The sequence below is a fragment of the Leptopilina heterotoma genome, unplaced genomic scaffold, assembly GCF_015476425.1.
Source record: "Leptopilina heterotoma isolate Lh14 unplaced genomic scaffold, ASM1547642v1 Lhet_142, whole genome shotgun sequence".
In the NCBI taxonomy this organism is placed as follows: Eukaryota; Metazoa; Arthropoda; class Insecta; order Hymenoptera; family Figitidae; genus Leptopilina; species Leptopilina heterotoma.
Window position 1 is genome coordinate 1,133,605 of NW_025110861.1, and position 20,960 is coordinate 1,154,564.

The window sequence follows — 20,960 nt, forward strand, 5'->3', positions numbered from 1 at the left end:
TTTGTAAATAATTGAATTCCTGTGAAATTTTTATTATTTTATGAAAAAAATTAAATGTTTGCCAAGAATTTTATAAAAATTTTTGAAAATAATTGAATTTTGGAGAAGAATTTTATTACTTTTAAAAATAATTGAAATTTTGACGAGAAATTTTTAAAAATTTTTAAACATAATTGAATTTTTGCGAAGAATTTTATTACTTTTGACAATTACTGAATTTCTGCAATCATTTATAATTTCTCTAAAATTCTCCAAATTATATCTTATAATTTACGAACTTTTTGTCCTTTTTCTATCAAATTACGGACTTTTCGTCCTTTTTCTATCAAATTATATTACGGACTTTACGGACCTTTTTTTTTTTTTTTTAAAACGGACTTTTACGAACTTGAAGCAAATTTACGGACCTAGTTCGAGCCCTGTAATTAATTAAAAGAAAGACATTAAAAAAAATACTCTTTTTTTCACTACATTTATTAACACTTTTTCTAAACGGCACGTTTTTCACAACTAGTCGGAAGTGGCGCGTTTCTTTTTCAACCGACGATATATTTTTTAAAATAATATATTGTTTTAAGAACCTAATAAGTACATTAGAGTAGGTACAATGTTTGTATAAACAATTTATTCTTTTTACTTTCTTACTATCTAATAAATGCAATTTTTTTTATTTTATTGCTTTTCAACTTTTCATGAAAAATATTTTTAATAATACGTAAATAATGAACAATACATTTTTGATAGTAATAATATATAATGTAAAGAAATCCTAAAAATAGAAACATAGTAATTTTAAAACCTCGGCCATAAGAGTAAATATTGACAGAAAATAAAGTAGATATAAAATATGTTACTTTATTTTCTGTCAATATTTACTCTTTTCTCGTACTTTTTGCCATAAAATAAAATTAGGGAGTAGCATAATGGCAAATAAAATTCTCTGTACGACTCTAATGTGCTTATTAATAATTTTTCTTTAAATTTTAATACGTATTACAAGAAAATCTATTTTACAACTGAAATTCTAAGCTAGTAAGGTCCATTACTTAAAACAAAAGTCATATTAGTCAGTATCGACAAGTAATTTTCACTGCTATTATTAAGAAAAGGCTGAAATTCATAATTTCTAAAAAAGTATTTTATTGCTCTTTAGCGACAGCATTAGCATGCAAATTAATATTTTTTAACCGTTGCAAAAGTTTTTATTTATTGTTTTTGATTTGGTTGTGCGATGTACCTGAGAAGGTACACAATAAAATTCAGTATTTTAGTGAAATGAATTTCTCACTATTGGAAAAAGAATGTACCTAAACTGTTGATAATTTACTTTTACCATATTTTAAAATTTAATATATATGTATTTACAAATACATGAGATGAATGTTAAATTAAAATCGGGAATTATCTATAATTATAATAAAAAATTTCTTTTCTTTTTCATTTCCAACTTTACTTTATTTCGCAAATTTCTAGGTGGAAATTTAACACAAAAAAGAGAAAAGTAACGGACACTTTATTTATACGCATTTCTTTAAAAAAAAAAAAAACTAGAGCACAATCATAAAATGCACAGGCGTATAAAAGTTTGTTTATAAAAAACAAAGATGACCATCTTTTAACATATTTTCTGTAAATTAAAAAAACTTACTACACATTTATGTGTTTACTCAAAGAATTTAATGGTAAAGTAACATATATAGCAAAGTAACTTTTTTATCAAATTATTTGAGTTTAAACTTTTGATCTTTTGCGCGCGATAGCGTCTTCAACAGCTTTGAGTTGCTTTAATAGTTCCTCGCGTCGTGAACTGGCCTTTTTCGCTGCCTTTGCAGCGGCTGCGGCAACACTTGCTTTGCTGTCGGCCGTTGGAGAAGTGTCTGAAGGTCTCTTCTTGCCGGCAATTGTTGCACTACGATCTACTTTCTTGACTGCTGGCACATTCTGCGAGGGTTTCAATGTCAACTTTATTTGTTGTTTATTGCCGCTCACCTTGAGCGCATCGAGAGCCTTCGCATCTTTGCGAATAGGCGGAGTGGCGCCTTTCTTTCTTCGCGATTCACTCGATGAGGATGAGTAACTTGATTCACTTGAATCGCTGCTACTTCCGCTACTATCCGATCCGGAACTACTGTGAGATGATCTGCAAAAAAAATTATTTAAATTATCAGGCTGAATTCATTTCAAATCAAGCAGGGTTCTATTACATTTATTTACGAATTTCTTTAACTGTAAAATTATTCGAAAACAGCAATAACTTTAAAAAAAATATTTAATCATTATTATTTTTCCATTGGAATTAAGATTTTCAAAATATTAAAATTCAAATCTTTTCGAAATTCAACAATTTATGAGAATATTTATTATAAAACATGAAGAAATCGATCACTCCGAGTCTTCGACTCGAAGCAATCGATTTCTTCATGTTTTATAATAATTAAAGATGACCGACTGCCAAAATCATTATTTTATTATTATAAGAATATTGTTACTGTAATTTCTTCAAAATTATTTCTATCATTTCAATTCAATTCTAATTTTCTAGAATTTTTAACTAAAATTCTACTTTAAATCAATAACATAAATTATTATTCAATTTTTTAAAAATAATTGAATTCCTGAGAAGAATTTAAATAATCATTTTTTAAAACAATTGAATTCATGAGAAGAATTTTATTAAAATTTTTGAAAATAATAAACTTATTGAGAAGAATTTAAAAAAAAAATTTGACAATATTTTAATTCTTGAGAAGAATTTCCCTATCTATTTATAAAGATAATTTAATTCTTGATGAGAATTTTTAAAAAATTTTTAAAAATAATTGATTTTCTGCGACGAATTAAATGTTATTTATGAAAATATTTGAATTATTGCAACGAATTTTATTGTTTTATTGAATAATTGAATGTTTCTTAAAATTCAATTCTTTCCTCAAGTTTTAATAAAATTTTTAATAATAATTGCATTTGTCAAGGAATTTATTAAAAATTGTATTAAAAATATTTAAATTTCTGCGATGAAAATAATTGAATTCGTAAATGAAATTTTATTATTTTTCAAAATAATTGAATTTTGGAAAAGAATTTTATTATAAAATCCCTTAGAATAATTGATTTTATGGGAAGAATTTATGCGATTTTGTTGTTTATCAAGATAATTGAATTTTTTTGCAAAATTACTTAAAAATTTTATGAAAATAGTACCTAAATATTTAGAAACATTGAATTGCGAAAATCTTTTAAAAATAATTTAAATATTGCAAAGAATTTTATTAAAATTTTTGAAAATAATTGATTTTATGGGAAGAATTTATGCGATTTTGTTTTTTTATCAAGCTAATTGAATTCTTTTGTAAAATTACTTAAAAATTGTTGAAAATAATTGATTTTCTGCGACGAATTAAATGTTGTTTATGAAAATACTTGAACTATTGCAACGAATTTTATTGTTTTATTGAATAATTAAATGTTTCTTAAAATTGAATTCTTTCCTCCAGTTTTAATAAAATTTTTAATAATAATTGCATTTTTCAAGGAATTTATTTAAAATTGTATTAAAAATATTTGAAATTCTGCGATGATTCAATTAAAAATAATTGAATTCGTAAATGAAATTTTATTATTTATGAAAATAATTGAATCTTTTCGTAGAATTGTATCAACAAGTTTTTTCTGTAATTAAATATTTTGGTGAATTTTATAAAAATAGTAAATATTTAAAAACATTGAATTGCAAAAAAATTTTTTAAATAATTGAAATGTTGCAAAGAATTTTATTTAGATTTTTGAAAATAATTGAATTTTTGTCGAAAAATTTTGCTATTTATAAAAATAATTGATTTCTTGACGAGATATTCATTTAAATTTATAAAAATAATTGAATTCGTGCAAAGTATTTTATTAAATTTTGTTTAAATAATTGAAATTTTGTCAAGAATTTAATTAAAATTTTCGACAATAATTGAATTCTATAGAAAAATTTTGATATTTATCAAAATAATTGAATTTTGGATAAGAATTTCATTAAAAATCCTTAAAATAATTGATTTTATGAGGAGAATTCAGTTCGTTATCAAAAATAATTGAATTCTTTTGCAGAATTACTTAAAAATTATTGAAAATAATTGATTTTCTGCGACGAAAAGAATAGAGGAAATTTTGAAAATAGGGTACGTTTAGGGGCCAAAATAAAAAAGGGGACTTTTAGGGAAATAGGGGACAGACTGTGAAGCCTGTAAATCTTACATAATTTTTTGTTTTATATTCTATTATTCTTTTTATTTCGTAACCCATTTATGGGTCAATCAAGCTGAAAGGAAGAAATTATCAGGAATTATTAAGTAAAAATAAAAATGATTCACCTGGATTGCGAATGGCTCTTAATAACTTTAGCAACAGCAGCAGCGGCAAGAGCTGCCTTGTCCCTGGCTTTGTCATTGTGTCGAGGATGCGTGGTCAATGGACTCGGCGCCGGTGGATTGAGTCCAGCTCTTCGATGTAGAGTTCCAGTTGGTGAAGTTGAGCCTTTACTACCTCGAGGAGAGGGAGCAGGTGGGTTCATCAGCATTGCACCACGCACTGGTGGTGCAACAACAGTGGCAGGAGGAGCGGTTATAGGTTTGGTTTTTGTGCTTACACGGGACCTAGAAGGAGGGGATGGTGATCTGGACCTGGATTGGGAGTCATAAGAAGTGTAGCTAGAATGGCTCGAACTACGGCTAGAGCTAAAAGTTTATAATTTCAAACTTTACTACAAAATCAAGAAACAAAAAAAGATTGAATTTGGACCATACACTCTAAAAAATCAACGTAAAATGTTAAGCAAGGTTTTTGATTCTTTTAAATGAAATTATAAATCTTTTCTTTAAATCAATCGCGGCGTTGTTCTTAGCGGAATTTTCTAATATAATGTGTGGAGCGTAAGTCAATTGTTTAGTTGATATCGAAATTCAGTAAAATTATTGAGGAACATTTACTTATCTTAGAAATAATTTGTTTAATAACGTATCCACCCGACGAGTAGCTAAAGACTTTTCGTAATTTATAAACATCACTAAAATAAATAAAAAGGTGAAGTTTCATTTTGTGGAAGACTTGCCTGCTCGATGTGTACGATGAACCTGAAGAATAAGACTGTCGTCGAGATCTCTTCGAGGAGGTTCGGTTTCTGCGAACAGAACCAGGGGATTTTCGACGCATCCAAGGATCGGCCCACTCGTCTCCACGAGTTCTTTCTGTCGGTGGTGGTTCCTCTTCTCTCCATGTTTTAGATGACGGGATCCGTTCCACAATGACTTCCCTAGAGGGTCGTTTATGTTTCTTTTCATACTTTTCGTAATATTCACGTTCTCTTTCGCGTTCACGTTCCCTGTCCCGTTCTCGCTCGCGCGGATGAGACGGTGGCGAATTTGAATGTGGAGCATTACGTGGTTGAACGTTATGATAATCATAACGTTCTCTATAATTCTCCATACCTGTTCCTCCTCCTCCTCCTCCACCTCCTCTACCTTCCGATTTGTACTGAACTCGTCTAAAAATAAATTAACATTCTTAATTAACTCTTTTACTTAATTAACTCTTTTATTTTTTCTAACAAACTGACTTGAAGAATTTTCAAGGATTTGAAAAATATAAGAAACTTGATTTAATTGAATAAGATAGGTGAAAATTGAACCTGTAATACTCGTGGGGCGTTGGTGGATAATATCCTTCAGGTTCGTCTACATAGTGATCTGGCGTTATTCTCGGAGCAGGTGCTCGCGAAACTCTTTGTGGAGGTTCTCGTGGTGGCCATCGTTCTATTGGTGGTTCGGGACTCGCTGGTCTTACGTAATATCCGGCTTCTCTGTCGAGCTCCTCTTGGCCTAAACTCAAATTCATCTTCTTTTCCTCGAAATCCATGTCAGATTCTTTACGTTTGTTCGCCTTTCTCATCATCTGCATTTATAAAATTCAAAATATTTAAAAACCTTTTGTGGTAATGGTAACTTTCAAAAATTATTTGACAAATTAATATTTTGGTTTAATTCTGTACATAAATGTTACTTTGTACATAATTTAGCTAAATATAATGATAAATTACGGCTTAATTTAAAATAAAACACATTTTCAAGTTGATTGATTCGAGAATCGTAAAATTTAAGTTTCGTCGATTTGTCTATATACAGGCTTCGCATTCTATCATTACTTATTAAAAAGTAACTTTTAAACTAAAAAAAGTAGCTATCAAAGAATCAAATTTGACGACCAAATAATTAACTGGTTTTAGTTGATTCAGACAAATCACAAAAATTTAATTCTGCATTTTATTTCCCTGATTTGTTTAAATTTTCATCAAAAGTATTTACGTTTTTTCATATACTGATAATACATAACTTCACTTCTAAATTTTTACCCAAAATTCAATAATTTTCTAAATTTTAATTTTAGCACTTTTACAACAATTAAAATTTTCAAACAATTCAATTTAAAAATCTTTTAAAATTTAATTAATTTTAAAAATTTATAATACAACGCTTCTAATATTCAATTATTATCTAAAATTTTAAATCAACTCTTATTTCTTAAACTTGAATTCTTTCAAAGAATTTTTTAATAAAAATTTTAAAAATAATTTGCAATTCAATTCTTAGGTAAATATAATTTTATTACAATTTATGAAAATAATCGAATTTTAGCGAAGAATTGCATTACATTTTTTTTTTAAATAATTTAATTCCCATGAAGAATTTTCCTAAAATTTTGTTTAAATAATTGATTTTGTTCGAAAATTTTTATGGGAAGAATTTTATTAAAATTTTTGAAAATAATTGAATCTCTGCTATGAGTTTTATTATTTATGAAAATAATTGAATCCCTGAGAAACATTTTATATAATAATAATTGAATTCTTGTGAAGAATTTTATTAAAATTTTTTAAATAATTGAATTCCAGAGAAAAATTGTATTATTTGTGAAAAAAATTTAATTCTTGCTCAGATTTTTCTAAAACAGTTTTAAATAGTTCATTCTTTCCAATAAATTTATGCAAATTCTATTTTAAAAAATTGAATTTTTGTGAAATTTGTATTATTTATGAAAATAATTTGAATGTTTTGTGTAGAATTTTATCAAAATTTTTTTTAAATAATTAAATTCTTTCGGAAAATTTTATTGAAATTTTTGAAAATAATTGAATTTCTAAGAAGAAATTTATTAGATACTTTTCAAAATAATTGAATTCTTGTGATGAATATTGTTATTTGTGAAGATAATTGAATTTTGCAAAGAATTTTATTAAAATGCCTCAAAGTAATTGAATTTTTGGGAATAATTTTGTTATTTATCATTAATAATTGAATTCTTTCGAAGAATTATTCATGTAAATAATTGAATTGTTAAGAAGAATTTTATTAAAATCTAAAAGAATAATTGAATTATTTAACAAAAATTTAATTAAAATTGTATTTAAAATAATTCTGCAAAAAATTTTGTTACTATTGAAAATAATTGAATTCTTCATAAGAATTTTATAAACATTGTTTTCAATAATTAATTTTTCCGAAATATAATAAATATTATGAAAATTTTATTTTAAATAATTGAATTCTTGTGAAATACTTTATTTGTCAAAATAATTGAATTTTTTGAAAATTCTATTTTAGATTAATTGATTAATTAATTTTTAATTAATTGTGGAAATTCTATTATTTATGAAACTTATTGAATTTTGGATGAACTTTATAAATTTTTTTTTAAATAAGTAATTGAATTCTTTTGCAAAATTTTATGAAAATACTAGATATTGAAAATAATTGAATCGTTTTAAAGAATTTGATTATAATTTTTGAGAATAATTTTTTTATTTCAACTGTAGCGAATTTAAAGTTATGCAAATTCTCAAAATAAAAGAAAAGTAAGAAAAAAGTAGCTTTTAGTGTCACAAACCTAAAAAAGTATCCAAATAGTAGCAAATCTTAAAAAAGTATTTAATGATTGATATTTGTTTACTACTTAAAAAAGTAGTAAATAGTAGGTTTTAGTAGATGAGTGCGAGGCCTGGTTTCCTTAAAAGTACAGAACTTACTTCTTTAGCTTGCCGTAAGCCGCGTTCCCAGGGAGACTCAGAGACGAGTTCATCACTTTTCGGCACATGAGGAGGAGCAGCAGAAAAACCAGGAAGTGGACGCATCAAACTTGGCCTCTCAATGTGCGGTCGGAATTCATGTGGACCACCTGCATGCGGAGGATAGGCCATGGGTCTCACCATGTCGAACATGGTGTAATTGCCCTTGTCGGTGACGCCCGGATGCAGAAATCTACAGCTGACTCCCCAAGTGCACTGACCCCGATTATAAAATCTACATACTGGCCGTGGTTCCGTTTCTTCAGGACGGGCGTCCTCCCCGTCGCTCAGCTCACCTTCTTCCAACTCTGAATCACCTTTTTCGTCATCTTCTTCGCCATCCTCTTTATCGTTCGCTTCAACTGCCTCTTTTACTTTCGCCTTGTCTTTGTCCTTATCTTTTGGGTCTTTTTCGTTGCATTCCTTTATTTCTTTAATTGGCGCTGGTTCCATTTCCCCTGAAATAATCATAATTCTCAAATGAGTCTCAATTTTCATATTTTTATGATGCAATTTATATTGCACTACAAGAAAAAAATGAAGAGAATTGTGACAAAAATATATTTTTGGTAATGAGTTCTGCGAAGTATTTCAAGGTCAAGTTAAGGACAATTTGAAAGTCATTTGAAAGTGACCAGTTAAAAAATAAGTTATGAATTTTACAGACATTTTTACCTATTGACGATACATAAAAATCACAAAAATTTAAATCTATTTTATTTCCCCGCCATTTTCCAAATTTCCATTTAAAAAATATTTGCGCTCTTTTTCTTTTCCTGCTAATATAACTTCAATTCTAAATTTTGGCAAAATTCAATTATTTTCCAAATTTTTATTTCAAATTCTTCAACATGTACGATTATATTTCAAAATAACTTTTAAAAGTAAAAAAATAAAATTCTTTGAAATATAAAATTTATTTCAATTAAATTTGACAAAATTTCCAAATAATTGTAAATATAATTTATTCTTCTTTAATTATTTTAACTATCTTTAAACAAATTTTAATTCGCTTATTCAACCGACTAATTTTTTTCATAATTTCAAAATTGAATAAAATTCAAAACTTGAATAATAATTCTTGTTAAATGAATAATTAAATACTTATTGCTTTTTCCACATAAGAATTGAAACATTAAAAATAATTTCAATGTAAAAACTTTTTAAAATTTAACTACTATATATTACAATCGTAATTTTTCCACAATTCAACCATTATTATTACCATTATTCAATTTTTAATCAATTCTTATTAGAAAGTTCTAAAAAATTGCAATTATTTAAATACAAAAATAAATAATTTATTGAATAATTGAATATTTATTAAAACTTTTTTTTTAATTGAATTCTTTTGAAAAATAGTTTTTTATTTTATTTTTTTATTTTTAGAATGCTTGAATTTTTCGAAGGATTTTATTAAAAATTCTTTATTAAATAAATGAATTTTCATAAAAATTTTTATTAGTTATGAAAATAATTTAATTTTTGCGAAGAATTTTCTTAAAACTTTTGAAAATAACTCAATTTTATAAAAATTGTATGAAAATTCAAAATAATTGAAATACTGCGATCAGTTTTATTATTTATAAAAATAATTGAATTTTTGCACCGAATTTTATTGAAAGTTTTAGAAAAAATTGAATTCCTGAGAAGCATTTTTAAACATTCTTCAAAATAATTGAATTTTTGCAAAGTTGTTTATCAAAATTTTTTTAAATAATTTTATTTTCGTTACAAAATATTTTATTTGCGAAAATGATTTAATTCTAGCAAAGAATTTTATTAGTAACAAAAATAATTCAAATTTCAGCGAAAATTTTTTTTTTTAAATAATTGAATAATTTCAGGATTCCTACAGAAATTCGAATTTAAAATTCCATAACTTTTCCATGATTTCCAGGTCAAATTTTTACGAAATTCCAGTCGAATTTTAAATCTAATTTCAAAATTTTTAGGCTCTTTAAAAATACTTTACTTATTTAATAGTCTCCACCCTTTGGTAAAAATTCACAAAAAATAATCCAAATTTATCAAAAATTCGAAAAACCGAATTTCTTAAAATTCAACATTTTTTCTCCTCTTTTATGGCATTTAGCTTCATTATTTTTGTGCTTTTGGAAAATACTTTACTTATTAAATAGTCTCGAATCTTTGGTAAAAAATCTAAAATTATCGAAAATTATCAAAAATTCAAAAATCCCAATTTCTTAAAATTCAACATATTTTCTCCTCTTTTATAGCATTTAGCTTCATTTTTTTTGTGCTTTTGGAAAATACTTTACTTATTTAATAGTCTCGACTCTTTGGTAAAAAATCTAAAATTATCGAAAATTATGAAAAAATTCAAAAATCCGAATTTCTTAAAATTCAACATTTTTTCTTCTCTTTTATGCCATTTAGTTTCATTATTTTTGTGCTTTTGGAAAATACTTTACTTATTAAATTGTCTCGACTCTTTGGTAAAAAATCTAAAATTATCAAAAATTCGAAAAAATTCAAAAATCCGAATTTCTTAATATTCAACATTTTTTCTCCTCTTTTATGGCATTTAGCTTCATTATTTTTGTGCTTTTGGAAAATACTTTACTTATTAAATAGTCTCGACTCTTTGGTAAAAAATCTAAAATTATCAAAAATTCGAAAAAATTCAAAAATCCGAATTTCTTAAAATTCAACATTTTTTCCTCTCTTTTAAGGGATTTAGCTTTATTATTTTTGTGCTTTTGGAAAATACTTTACTTATTAAATTGTCTCGACTCTTTGGTAAAAAATCTAAAATTATCGAAAATTATCAAAAATTCAAAAATCCCAATTTCTTAAAATTCAACATTTTTTCTCCTCTTTTATGGCATTTAGCTTCATTATTTTTGTGCTCTTGAAAAATACTTTACTTATTAAATTGTCTCGACTCTTTGGTAAAAAATCTAAAATTATCAAAAATTCGAAAAAATTCAAAAATCCGAATTTCTTAATATTCAACATTTTTTCTCCTCTTTTATGGCATTTAGCTTCATTATTTTTGTGCTTTTGGAAAATACTTTACTTATTAAATAGTCTCGACTCTTTGGTAAAAAATCTAAAATTATCGAAAATTATCAAAAATTCAAAAATCCCAATTTCTTAAAATTCAACATTTTTTCTCCTCTTTTATGGCATTTAGCTTCATTATTTCTGTGCTTCTAAAAAATACTCTACTTATTTAATAGTCTCGACTCTTTAGTAAAAAATCTAAAATTATCAAAAATTATCAAAAATTCAAAAATCCGAATTTCTTAAAATTCAACATATTTTCTCCTCTTTTATGGCATTTAGCTTCATTTTTTTTGTGCTTTTGGAAAATACTTTACTTATTTAATAATCTCGACTCTTTGGTAAAAAAACTAAAATTATCGAAAATTATGAAAAAATTCAAAAATCCGAATTTCTTAAAATTCAACATTTTTTCTTCTCTTTTATGCCATTTAGTTTCATTATTTTTGTGCTTTTGGAAAATATTTTACTTATGAAATTGTCTCGACTCTTTGGTAAAAAATCTAAAATTATCAAAAATTCGAAAAAATTCAAAAATCCGAATTTCTTAAAATTCAACATTTTTTCCTCTCTTTTAAGGGATTTAGCTTTATTATTTTTGTGCTTTTGGAAAATACTTTACTTATTATATAGTCTCGACACTTTGGTAAAAAATCTAAAATTATCGAAAATTATCAAAAATTCAAAAATCCGAATTTCTTAAAATTCAACTTTTTTTCTCCTCTTTTATGGCATTTAGCTTCATTATTTTTGTGCTTTTGGAAAATACTTTACTTATTAAATAGTCTCGACTATTTGGTAAAAAATCTAAAATTATCAAAAATTATCAAAAATTCAAAAATCCCAATTTCTTAAAATTCAACATTTTTTCTCCTCTTTTATGGCATTTAGCTTCATTATTTTTGTGCTTTTGGAAAATACTTTACTTATTAAATAGTCTCGACTCTTTGGTAAAAAATCTAAAATTATCAAAAATTCAAAAATCCGAATTTCTTAAAATTCAACATTTTTTCCTCAATTTCATGGGATTTAGGTGTATTTTTTTGTGCTTTTGGAAAATACTTTACTTATTAAATAGTCTCGACTCTTTGGTAAAAAATCTAAAATTATCGGAAATTATCAAAAATTTTAAAATCCCAATTTCTTAAAATTCAACATATTTTCTCCTCTTTTATGGCATTTAGCTTCATTATTTTTGTGCTTTTGGAAAATACTTTACTTATTAAATAGTCTCGACTATTTGGTAAAAAATCTAAAATTATCAAAAATTCAAAAATCCGAATTTCTTAAAATTCAACATTTTTTCCTCAATTTCATGGGATTTAGGTGTATTTTTTTGTGCTTTTGGAAAATACTTTACTTATTAAATAGTCTCGACTCTTTGGTAAAAAATCTAAAATTATCGGAAATTATCAAAAATTCAAAAATCCCAATTTCTTAAAATTCAACATTTTTTCTCCTCTTTTATGGCATTTAGCTTCATTATTTTTGTGCTTTTGGAAAATACTTTACTTATTAAATAGTCTCGACTCTTTGGTAAAAAATCTAAAATTATCGGAAATTATCAAAAATTCAAAAATCCCAATTTCTTAAAATTCAACATTTTTTCTCCTCTTTTATGGCATTCAGTCATATAAAATAGTCTCGACTCTTTGGTAAAAAATCTAAAATTATCGAAAATTATCAAAAATTCATAAATCCGAATTTCTTAAAATTCAACATTTTTTCCTCTCTTTTATGGGATTTAGGTTTATTAATTTTGTGCTCTTGGAAAATACTTTACTTATTTAATATTCAATTCTTTTCGAAAACTTTTATGAAAATTGTATTTTAAATAATTGAATTCTGGTGAAAAAATTTAATTACTTGTGAAAATAATTAACTTCCTGCGAAGAATTTTATATAACATTTTTTTTAAAGAATTGTTTTTCGAAAAATTTTATAAAAATTGTAGTCTTTAAATATGTGGCTTTCTGTAAAAATTTTATTATTTATGAAAATAATTCAATGTTTTGGAAGAAATTTATTCAAATTTCGTTTAAATAATTGAATTCTTTTTGGGAAATTTTGTAACGATAGTAGATATTGAAAATAATTGAATCGTTTCAAAGAATTTTACCAAAATTTGTTTGAAATGTTTCTATACTTAAAATTTTACTAAAATTGTTGAGAATAATTAATTTACTTCAACTATCAACGAATTTAAAGTAGTACAAATTTTCTTTCTCAAAAAAAGTAGCTTTTAGTACCACAGATTTAAAAAAAAGTTTTTAAAATAGTAGCAAATCGTAAAAAAGTAGTAAATATTAGGTTTTAGTAGATGAGTGATACCCCATAAAAAATTTTGTTTACTGACCATCCTCACGTTCATCTTTCCATTGACCATCAGCCTCAAAGTCAAGTTGTTCATTTTCCTCAGCCAAACTCTCGGGTGCGATTTTCTCCTCGCGCTCAATTTTCTCACTATTGACAATTGGCAATTGTTGAACCACTTCCTCCGTTTTCTTTCGCATTTGTTCGCGCTCACCCTCGTCGTCCATACTGTCCAAATCCGAAACATCCGACAGATCTTCCCCATGGGAAATCGGCGTTGGCTTCGATTTGAGCGCCGACTGCGACACATCGTCCATATCCCCATCGGAAATCTGTTCACCATCAATCTCGTTGTAGCAATTTCTTTTGTCCTCCGGCGAATGTGGCGGCGAACGCGGTGGCGAGTGTCGATCGACGCTCGGCGATTTCAACGACTTTGGAGTATTTCGTCCAGAGTCGGGCGACTTCACGGAGCTGTGCTTCGATCTCGGCGATAGAGATCGTGGAGATCTTGGCGATCTTGGAGATCTTGGTGACCTTGGCGATCTCGGTGATCTTGGCGACTTTGGCGAACTTGGTCTCGATTCACTATTGCGGTCAAGTGGCGATTTCGGAGAGTGATCCCTGTAGTGAGTTGGGGAATTCGGTCCGGAATTGTAGTCCCCATGATCGGGGGAATTAGGCGAAGCTGGACTCGAGGTCATTCGTGGGGATTTCGGCGACATTGGTCCCGTTCGTTGGAATCGACAGTTCGGCGACTGGGGGGAACTGCGATTGGAGTCTGGTCTTGGGGAGCCTGGCGAGGCGGGTTGCGGTGAACTGCGATTCGAATTTGGACGCGAGTTGGAGCTTTGATTCGATCGATGGGAGGAACTTCGATTTGATCGAATTTGGGGAGAACTTGGATTCGACCTTGTCTCGGGGGAGCCTGGATTTGATCTTGACGGCGATCTTCGACTCGACCTCACGGGGGAGCCTTGATTTGATCTTGAGGGCGAGCCGGGATTGGATCTTGAGCGAGAACTGCGATTTGATTGCGGCGACTCGGAGCCGCCTTTGTAGCTGAATTCATTGGGCGATGGTGAGCGTGATTTCTGCGAGCTCCTGCTCGACGCTGGCGATTTGCTCACAGAGCGGGCAGATTTTGATGGAGAGCGAACGTAATTGTGTGATTTCGCCTCAGTTCTCGGCGACTTGGATCCTCGACCGGACAGTGGAGAAGCTGACGAGCGAGCCTCGGTCGAAGGCGTCTTTCTGTCCGAGTGCGTTGAGCGTCGTGGAGATTGGGACGCGACTGTGTCTGGCGAGGCACTTCGACGACTTTCCTCATAATCCTCCGACGACGAATTGTCAGAACTCGAGTCGGACATTGTTTAGCCTGCGAACAATTTAATGAATTAAAATCCCTCTCGACAAAAATATTATTTAAATATGATGATTTCCTCTCAACGATGAATCTTTACAATTAATTCTTTTCTTTTAACACAATATTCACTTCTTTGAAAGCGGAAATGACAACCGCTTTCAAACAAATTCCACTAAATAGCTAATACTTCAAGGGCTGTGAATTCAAGACGCACCTTTTTTTATTTTACTTTGACAAAAAAACTAATTACTTTTCCTCAACATGTCCCGTTATGATATTAAATAAATAAATAAACATGAAAAATTATTTCTTACTGTTAAAAAAATAACGTTTTATTCAAATAAGTATGAAACATAATATGAATCTTAAAGCTTAAAAGAAAAAAACATATGAAATGAATAAATGACAAAGTTCGCAACGTTTTCTGATAAACGAAAAAGAGAAAAATTTAATTTCATCAGCTTATTATCAAAACTTTTTCGAAATTGATAATTCAATGTTTTTGGTAGACAACATTTTTCTACATTTCGTTAATGAAAAAACGTAGTGAATTTTGTATAGACATATGAATAATCTAGTTTCTATTTTGAACATTTCCACGAAAAAAATAACAATTTGATATTAAAAATGAGAATATTACAATAAATAAAAATGAACTATTTAAAGGTTAACTAAAAATAATTAGAATTTAAATGAAATTTACATGAAATTCAATATTTAAAAAGAACTATTCGATTAACAGGGTTTCTACAAATTTCTCTCTGCTTTCATGATTTCCAGGTGAAAAATGATAAAATTGTCATTATTAAAGAGAAGAATTATTTTGAGAATTGAATTTTGAGAAGAATTATTAGTACTAAGTTTCAGAACATTATCAGAAAATATTATAAAATTAAATTATTATAATATTATAATAAAGTCTTTAACGTCAGAATGGTTTTATTTTTATAATAATTATTGCTCAAAAATTGAAAAAACGAGTATCATTCAGATTTTAGTACTAAGAAAACTTTCATATTGAATTAACAATAATTCTGCTAAAAGCATTTGATAATTTTGTTAATTCAGTGACATATATATTATCCTCATTGAGGGGTCCGACAAGTGTTTCCATTAAAAAAATTCCATTTCTTTTTAATTCTAAACATTAAACTTGAGTAATGATATGTAATAACGCTGCTCTCAAAATACATTACATAAATTGAAACAAATTTTTTGATGCGCATGAGTATTCCATAAAAAAATCATTAGTTCGAATTTCCAGTGGATCAAATTTTATAAAGTAGAATTATATTAAACCGAATTTTATTCAATAAAATTTTAATGTAACACAATTTTAATAACACAGAATATCTACTCATCGAAATTTATGTAAATTTACACAAAAAAAAATGCTGTCCAATATTTTTTCGGAAGAATGAAAGTTCTGTTAAATGAAAATTCGGCATTTTATGAATTCTAACAAACGATAATAATTTATACTAAATGATAATTCGATTATATATGTATTTTTTAAAATGAAAAAAAACAGTTGAATAAAAATTCTGTTAAAAGTGTTAAATTATTATTCTCTTAAATTGAATTTCTGAAAGTTATAATAAATTCTGATAAATGGAAATTATGCTAAAATAGAATTTGGTGAACTAGATAATTAGATTAAAAATTTTTGAATTTAAATAGAACAGACTCTGTATAATTTTTCGCTTGAAATAACTTAGGTAAATTGTGCGTCATGCGTCAATATTTTTAATAAGTAAGATATCACAAAAATGGTTTTATTTGCAATTTATTTTTAAATTCAAATTACTTCTAAAATAATGAAATTTTTTTACGTTCTTATGGGCTTATTTTGAAGCTAATTTTGCATTTTATCATATCTTGAAACTAATGTGGTAAATTTTCTCAAGAATATGCAAAATATTTTTAAATTTTGGTCAAAGGAATGTGAAAAAGTTAAAAATATTTTATTATCAAGAAAATATTTATAATTCTTTTAATTTAATATTTTATGATATCCTAATGCCATTGCATTTTTACTGTAACTTCTTCAAAATTATTTTCATCGTTTCAATTCAATTATTATTTTCTAGAATTATTAACTAAAATTCTTCTTTAAATCAATTATTTACAATAATTTTTTTTTAAAATTCTGAGAATTTTCAAATAGTTTTATTTACAATTCAATTTTACGAAATTATATCGATTATTCAGAAATTTTTCAATTAAATATATATTTGAAAATAAAAACTTGGAATAATTTCAATTAAACTTATTGAAAAAAATAAATTCTACAGAATTGTTTGTTAAAAATAGGATAAATTTAGATTTTCAAAGATTTCAATTTGAAAATTTTTCAAAATTCAATTATTTCTAAAAATTTAGGCTATAATGCTTTTAATATTCAATTATTATGTAAAATTTTAACTGAAATTCACTTTTAAATCAATTTCTATTAGAAAATCATACGAGAATTCAATTATTTAAATACAAAAATAAATAATTTCTATTGAAAAATTGAATGTTCCTTAATATTGAATTCTCATAAAGAATTTTATCAACAAATTTTTAAATAATTCAATTTATTATTTATGAAAATAATTAAACGTTTGCGTAGAATTTTAATCAAATTTTTTAAAATAATTAAATTCTTTTGGAAAATTTTATTAAAATAGTAGATATTGAAAATCATTGAATTTAGGAAAAGTCTTGCAAATAATTGTAATTTTGCCAAGAATTTTATTAAAAATTTTGAAAATAATTGAATTTTTAAAGAAGAATTTTATTATTTATAAAGAGAATTGAAATTTTGACGAGACTTTCTTTAAATTTTTGAATATAATTGAATTTCTGCGAAGAGTTTTATTACTTTTGAAAATTTTAATATTTGAATTTTTGCAATCATTTAAAACTTCTCTAAAATTCAAATTTTTTTAGTGTTTTTAACTAAAATTCCTCGATAAATTTATTATTTTTAATAATTTAAATTTTGAAAATTTTTGCAAAAATTTAAGTTCTTTAGAATTTCTAATGAAATTCATTCAAAATTGAAATTAAAATCTTTATTTTATGAAATATTTGTAAACGCAACTCTTTTAAAATTCAATTAATTTTTAAATATTTAAGTAAAATTATTCATTAAATAATTTCTAAGTAATAATTTTATGATAGTTCTTCAAGAATTAAGTTATTTAAAAAGAAATTATTCTCAGAATTGGAAAAAATTGTAAGTTTTGTATTAGAATTTTTGTTTTTCCAGAAAAAACTGTTAATAATTATATTTTAATTATTTGAATGTTAATTAATTATTTTTCATTAAAGAAATGTGAAAAAGGGACAAATCACCAAAAAAGGGTAAAAAGGTGACAAATCGTCAAAAAAAAAAGGTGAAAAAGATAATAAAATTGAAATACAAGTTTGATTAAAAAAAATTGAAACAAATTTGTAAACAGTGGAAAATCGAACTAAAGAAAAAAAAATTTGTATGCACTCCTAAATTTCTATAATAAAAATTTCCATGGAAATTCCAGGAACCAAAATAAAATTCCCTGATTTCCAGGTTTTGTAGAAACCCCGGAGACTCTCTTGATAAAAAAAATATTGGGAAAAATCCGTGGAAATATCCTGTGTATTAGTCATCTAGACATTCATAGTTTGCTGCATGTCGGATATAATTTTTTTAATAAATATAGGAAAAAGGGAAATGCTGTTAGACCTGGAGACCTACCAGTGTAGCGCTTTAAGCTACAACAGTAGCATCGCAAGGCTTACCTGGATCGAAAAGAGCCCATGCGGTAATAATCGCTCTTGAAGGTGCAACGCGCGCGATCCATGTCGTATGAGACATTTTATAGCACGTCGGAAACTGATTGACTTTTTTTTTTTTACTTATACTTTATATACTTTAACTGTACTTTTTTTCACAGATAAAATGTAGACTTTTTTTTAGGACATACTATACACGAACTGTTTACTTTTTTTTCAACTTGAACACAACACAAACTAAGAAAAACTTTTTATAAACTGCGAACTGTTTTTTTTTCTGTACTTCACTAGGTACTTATTTAACGAGCGAACTTTTTTTAACCTGAAAGAATGGGTAATTGGCAGTGTGTGTGTGTGCGGGGATTGAAGGTTAATGGAGAGCAAAAGGATGAAAAATATTTGTCGAGGAATGGAAAAATGTACAATACTGGAATTATATAGTTCCTATAGCTGATAACAAGAACTTATAAGTACGTCATTGACAATACTTGTTGCAGCAAACAAATTTTACATTTCAAAGATTATAATAGGCATTTAAAAATTTTATTCTTCGATTAATAGTGAAATTAAAGTAAATGAAATTGAAATCGATTGACTTTGAGAAAATAAATAGAATAAAAAAAACGAAAAGGCAGAACTGATGAAAGACAATGAATGGATGATACATACGTATATTGAGTATATAGCGTAAGTTGCTGCAGCTGATATTGTTCAAAAGTAAAAATAACTGTACTTCTGAGATAAATATAACGCGACTATTCTACTATGTAAAAAATAAGTTTGAGGGTTATGCTGGGGCCTTACCTTCGTCGGACTTTGGGCCTTTTGTAGTTCAAGGCTCCGAATTAAGGGCGGCCGGCGTCACCCTGGAGATATTAAACCCGAGTACCTCAGCCAGTCCGGACTTGGCGAAATTCGCGTTGGGAATGGTGACCCAGCCGCAATCGTTGATTTACTGTCATCCACTGACAAAATTCAATGAATTCAATGCTTATCTCCTTCTTCTATGAAGATTCTCGATGCTCACAAGGTCAATCACGTTTTTTTAACACAATTTATTTTTCTCCCCAATTTTAGGCTGTGTATATATACATACATGGCAGCGTTTTAATATGCGCTTTTTGCACGGAAGCGAGCGTTTCAGACGCAAGTGGTGGTATTTCGTACCACCACTTGCAGTGAGAACAACTCGTGGAATGTTCTTTATATTTAGGGTGTTTCTACAAAACTAGCTTTTCAAGGTCTAACGGTGCATTCACAATAATACACCTATCTTTCTCTAACGGCTAAAGGTCAACGCACAACTGCTTCGCGAACGCAAATTTTAAACTTGTTTTAAAACGTTTCTATTTGACGTAAAGTTAGTTGTAGTGAATTTTATTGGTTTTTTAGTAAGGAAGACAATGATATTATTCATATTTTAATACACTCAATAACATATTATATGCTTTCCTTCCGGGTTGGGACAACTTTTTGAAAAGTGGTGTGCCTTCTATAAGAATGTTTTAAGTCTATGGCCAAAAAATTGCAAAATTGACTTTTTTCACAAAAAAAAAACATTGTTACGGACTATTTTCTCATTTTACTTCCTGACGTCGTGTATTATATTGGATTTTCAATTTCTTGTGCACAAATGAAAGAACAAAATTTCAGGATAACTGCGGGTATTTTTCCCTATTTTGCAATAATTGTCCAAATTGGGAGAAAAATCCTTTTGAAATTATGTTTATGTTCAAGCAATTTTTAAAAGGCGATCACTGTTTGAAATTGCGCATTATGATAATTATAGGAAATATAAACTTCAAATAATATAAAAATCCGCAATTAAACTTTCGCAAAAAAAAATTAATTCCATACAATTGTTAGTTAAAAATAAAAAATTCAAATTTTCAAAGCTTTTAATTTAAAACCTTTTCAAAATCCAATTATATTTCTAAAAATTCATATTGTTACATATAATGCTTTTAATACCTATTCAATTATCACCAAAAATTTAACTAAAATTAATTTTTAAATAAATTTTTTTATTTAAAATTATTTATTAAATAATTGAATATTTCTTTAAATTGAATTCTCATAAAGAATTGTATCATCAATAAATTTTTAAATAATTAAATTCTTTTGACGAATTTTAATAAAATTTTTAGGAATAATTAAATTTTTCGAGGAATTCAATTAAAGTTGTATAAAAAATAATTGAAATTCTGCAATGAGTTTTATTATTTATAAAAATAATTGAATTCCTAATAAGAATCTTATTATTTTCCCAAAATAATTGAATCCCTGTAAAAATTTTATTATTTATGAAAATAATCGAATGATTGCGAAGAGATTTATAAAAAAAATTGTAAATAATAAAATTCCTGTAAAATTTTTATTATTCTTTAA

At 26.8% G+C, this 20,960-nt stretch overlaps 1 protein-coding gene across 1 annotated transcript; it reads right to left on the minus strand.

Moving 5' to 3' along the window:
• Positions 1-1,116: 1,116 nt before the first annotated feature.
• Positions 1,117-19,732, minus strand: LOC122498106 (serine/arginine repetitive matrix protein 2-like). The gene is made up of 7 exons (XM_043605689.1): positions 19,377-19,732; positions 13,488-14,822; positions 8,063-8,559; positions 5,672-5,934; positions 5,096-5,527; positions 4,359-4,721; positions 1,117-2,140 (listed from the first exon to the last, which is right to left on the minus strand). Exons 2-7 carry the CDS (start codon positions 14,812-14,814, stop codon positions 1,732-1,734), a joined length of 3,291 nt encoding a protein of 1,096 aa, XP_043461624.1. The 5' UTR covers positions 14,815-14,822; positions 19,377-19,732; the 3' UTR covers positions 1,117-1,731.
• Positions 19,733-20,960: the final 1,228 nt, after the last annotated feature.

Coding starts and splice junctions, on each gene's coding strand:
- LOC122498106 (XM_043605689.1), bottom strand. CDS start 14,814: ATGTCCGACTCGAGTTCTGACAATTCGTCGTCGGAGGATTATGAGGAA. Junction 4,722..5,095: donor TCATCGTACACATCGAGCAG/GCAAGTCTTCCA, acceptor ATAAACTTTTAG/CTCTAGCCGTAGTTCGAGCC. Junction 2,141..4,358: donor AAGAGCCATTCGCAATCCAG/GTGAATCATTTT, acceptor TTTTTTTTGCAG/ATCATCTCACAGTAGTTCCG.